The sequence below is a fragment of the Pezoporus flaviventris genome, unplaced genomic scaffold (assembly GCF_033815535.1).
Source record: "Pezoporus flaviventris isolate CSIRO_AGI_PZ_B2104156 unplaced genomic scaffold, CSIRO_AGI_Pfla_v1 ptg000127l, whole genome shotgun sequence".
NCBI lineage: Eukaryota > Metazoa > Chordata > Aves > Psittaciformes > Psittacidae > Pezoporus > Pezoporus flaviventris.
Window position 1 is genome coordinate 1,372,966 of NW_026892675.1, and position 4,035 is coordinate 1,377,000.

General features: G+C 55.6%; 1 protein-coding gene across 1 annotated transcript; it reads right to left on the reverse strand.

Annotated features, from left to right (window-relative positions):
* Positions 1-1,580: 1,580 nt before the first annotated feature.
* LOC133282530 (olfactory receptor 14C36-like) lies at positions 1,581-2,621 on the reverse strand. The gene has a single exon (XM_061478539.1). The coding sequence runs from the start codon at positions 2,568-2,570 to the stop codon at positions 1,623-1,625; it is 948 nt and encodes a 315-aa protein (XP_061334523.1). The 5' UTR covers positions 2,571-2,621; the 3' UTR covers positions 1,581-1,622.
* Positions 2,622-4,035: the final 1,414 nt, after the last annotated feature.

Sequence of the window (4,035 nt, forward strand, 5' to 3'; positions counted from 1 at the left end):
AAGGCCATGCTGATCCTCTCTTGTGCAACCAAGACTCGAGTCATGAGTACAAGTAGTGAACTTTACAATGAAGTTGGATTTCATCCGTCATCCCTTGTGAACATCAGAGGTGGACAAAGCACTGCTTCAGAGCAAAGCTGACACCCATCCAACCTGGCCTTGAGCACTGACAGGGATGGGTCAGACACAGCTTGTCTGGGCACCCTGTGCCAGTGTCCCACCGCCCTCAAAGGGAACAACTTCCTCCTAATGTCAAGCTAAATCTCCCTTTCTTCAGCTTAAAGCCATTCCCCCTTGTCCTTCACTGCACAGCCTCATAAAATGCCCCTCTCCAGATTCTTTGCAGGGCCTGCTTAGACACGGGAAGATTGCTAAGATGTCTCCCTGGAACCTTCTCTTCTCCAGGCTAAAGAGCAACATCTCTCAGCCTGTTTCCGTTGAAGATGTGCTCGAGCCCTTAGAGCATCTTTGTGACCTTTCCTAAGCCCATCATTGTAGGATCAGAAGTGAACAGAGGTTGGAAGGGACCCCAGGATGTCTCATGTCGAACCCACCAGGAACAGGGTCAGAGCAAGAGGTTCAAGGCTTGATTCAAGCTGAGCTGGAAATTCCCAAGGCCAGAGACTGCACAGCCTCTCTGGGTGACCTGATGCAGCCCTTGCCTGAGTCGATGGGAACAAGGTTTCCTTCTGTCCTGCCTGAACCTCTCCTCTGTCACTATCCCCCACTGCCTTTTGTCCTCCCACCAGACACCATGGTAAGGAGCCTGGCTCTGTATTCTCCATGTCCTCCTTCCCACTACAGGCAGCAAGTCCCCAATAGCCTTCCCTTACCAAGATCTCAGGTCCCCATCAGCCTTCCCTTCTCCGGGCTGGACAAGCCCAGCTGCCCCAGCCTCTCTCCACAGACACCGTGATCCAGTCCCTGCCTGTCCTGAGGGCCCATTGATAAACTCACACCTGCTTGCCAATAGCATTCCTGAAGTGGGGATGTGAAGCCTGGATGGAGTATTCCAGATCATCCCTTCCCTTGTTCTCCTGCTGTGCTCCTGCTCATACAGCCCACGATGCTGCTGTCCTCCCTTGCTGCCTCCTGTCCAGCTCTGGCCCACCCAGACCTTTCCCATATGCTGTTCTCAGCCAGGCAGCCCCAGCCTGTGCCATTGCAGGGGAGCTCCCTGCAGGGACCCCTGTGTCCCCTGCTCTCCTGCCCAAAACTCCCTGAGAGCTCTGCAGCCTCCCCATGCTTTCCCATCGCCCCACACCAGCACAACAGCCCCATTCAATGGGCTCCCCAAGAGCTCTTCCTGCTCCAGGCACAGAGCAGCCATCCCAGAGCTGGAGCAGCCAGAAAGCTGCTTTCATTCCCCTTCATTCCTGACATGTGAGGACATATCACAGAGAAGCAGTTGTTGCAGGATCATTTATTTCCCTTAAATACAATCAGAGACCAGAGTGACACGAAGTCTGTGGGTCACACAACACGAATGGCAACTTAATTAGGAGATGAAACCTGACATTTCTATTAAGAAAACATAATCACAAATTGAAATAGGAAAACAAATGTAAAGCAGGAAAGACAGACATGGCCTGTCATGACCTACACTGGAAGCCCTTTCAAGGCTAAAGCAAGCAGCGTATATCTGCTGAAACACATCTGGTCACCAGCTTCCTCACAGCATCCTTGAGCTCCTGGTTCCTCAGGCTGTAGATGAGGGGGTTCACTGCTGGAGGCACCACCGAGTACAGCACTGACACCACCAGATCCAGGGATGGGGAGGAGATGGAGGGGGGCTTCAGGTAGGCAAATGTGCCAGTGCTGAGAAGCAGGGAAAGCACTGCCAGGTGAGGGAGGCACATGGAAAAGGCTTTGTGGCGTCCCTGCTCAGAGGGGATCCTCAGCACGGCCCTGAAGATCTGCACATAGGACCCCACAATGAAAACAAAACAGCCAACAGCAATCAGGACACCAACCACAAGAAGCCCAACTTCCCTGAGGTAGGAGTGTGAGCAGGAGAGCTTGAGGATGTGGGGGATTTCACAGAAGAACTGCTCCACATCATTGTCTCGGCAGAGGGGCAGTGAAAATGTATTGGCTGTGTGCAGCAGAGCACTGAGAAACCCAGTGCCCCAGGCAGCTGCTGCCAGGTGGACACAAGCTCTGCTGCCCAGGAGGGTCCCATAGTGCAGGGGCTTGCAGATGGCCACGTAGCGGTCGTAGGACATGACAGTGAGGAGATAAAACTCAGCTATGAGAAAAAAGAGCACAAAAAAGAGCTGTGCAGCACAACCTGTGTAGGAGATGGCCCTGGTGTCCCAGAGGGAATTGGCCATGGATTTGGGGACAGTGGTGGAGATGCAGCCCAGGTCCAGCAGGGAGAGGTTGAGGAGGAAGAAGTACCTGGGGGTGTGGAGGCGCTGGTCGCAGGCTGTGCTGGTGATGATGAGGCCGTTGCCCAGGAGCGCAGCCAGGGAGATGCCCAGGAAGAGCCAGAAGTGGCAGAGCTGCAGCTCCCGCGTGTGTGCGAATGGCAGGAGGAGGAAGTGGGTGATGGAGCTGCCGTTGGACATCTGCTGCCTCTGGGCATGGGGCACCGTCAGAGGAGAAAAAGGCAGTGACAGGTTAGGACAGGAGGGATGTCAGATACAGAAGTTCAGTTTACACATTCACAACTGAGCACATATTAGCAGGAGAGGAGAGGTTCAGTGTCATCGGCAGTCATGTCATTACACTGCTGAGGCTTCCTCCTAGGTACAGTCAGAAGAGCATTGCATCAGGCAAAAAGTCTCAGTTCTTTGCAGAACCAAGAGAGCTGCAGTGTCCATCAGTCCTCTCTCACTTGCCCTGTGCTCAAGCTTGCACTGCCTGTAAGGTGCCTTCACACACAAATTGATCTTAAGAACTCCCACAAACATCTGTCCTGTGCTGAGACCAGGGGAGAACGGTTTCAAAGGACAGTCCACAGAGCTCTCACGGGGAGAAGCAAAGGGCTGTGGGCAGCAGAGCACAGGCAGCAGCCACCTCCAGTGGCAGACCCCAAGAGAGCTGCCTGAACGCACCCTCCCCAGGGCTGGGCTGCACTTTCCCCCCACTCCCTGCCCATGTCTCTGCTGCCTGGAGCTGTACCTGCCAGGAGCTGCTGCTCTGTGCCCACCTCTGCTCCCTCTCAGTGCTCCCAGAGCCCATGCCATGGGCTGTGTGCTCAGCTCTGCCCTGCACACCCCTGCCTGTGCAGGGGCTCAGGAGCAGCTCACACAACCCCTCACAAGACTCTCGGTGCCTCCCCCAAAGCAGAGAAGTAAATTCCCAGCTCCCACTGCCCAACCTGCCCACCAAGAGGGAAAACCATCAAAGCTCAGGATCCTTCCCTATCAGGTAAATGATGCCTCAGTGTCTTTCAGAAGGACCCTCTGAAGAAGTACTCAGAGTGACGGCAGATTGGAGCAGCGTCACCCACACAGCACTTCACTTCCCTGTCAGGAGTTTCTCCTTTCCCCTCAGCTCCCCCTGAGCTCCATTGGGAGCTCCCGGGCAGGCTGAGTGCTGACCCTGGCAGGCAGCAGAGTCCCTGCCCCTGCACACAGCCTTTGGGCTGCAGGAACCCTGCTGCAAGGGCAGCGCTGGGCACCCCTGGCTGCACACCCACATTCACACCCTGCAGCCAGCCCCGGCACAAGGGACCTGCCTTGTCCTGTCCCTGCATGGTGCAGGGGGAAGCCCTGCTCTGCAGCACATCCTCCTCCTTATCTACACAGAGAGAAACTGCAGCTGCATTGCCCTGCACCCAGTGCCTTACCACAAACAGGGCTGGGAAGGTTTCTCCTTCAGAAGGTTCCTCCTCCTCCTCCTCAGCATCCTCCACTGCCAAGTGCCTTTAAGCTCCCTGTGTCTCGCAGGTCTCCCCTCGGTCCCAGCTTAGCAGCAGAGGTCCAGCCCAAGGTGGCTCTGCCTCTGCCCCACTGGGCTCCTTCCAGGGCTCCCTGGGGCTCCAGGGAAACACCATGGGAAACAGCCTGAAGCAAGCACTGATCTTCC

What these genes read in the sequence shown, in the direction of transcription:
- LOC133282530 (XM_061478539.1), bottom strand. Translation starts at nt 2,570, where the DNA reads ATGTCCAACGGCAGCTCCATCACCCACTTCCTCCTCCTGCCATTCGCA.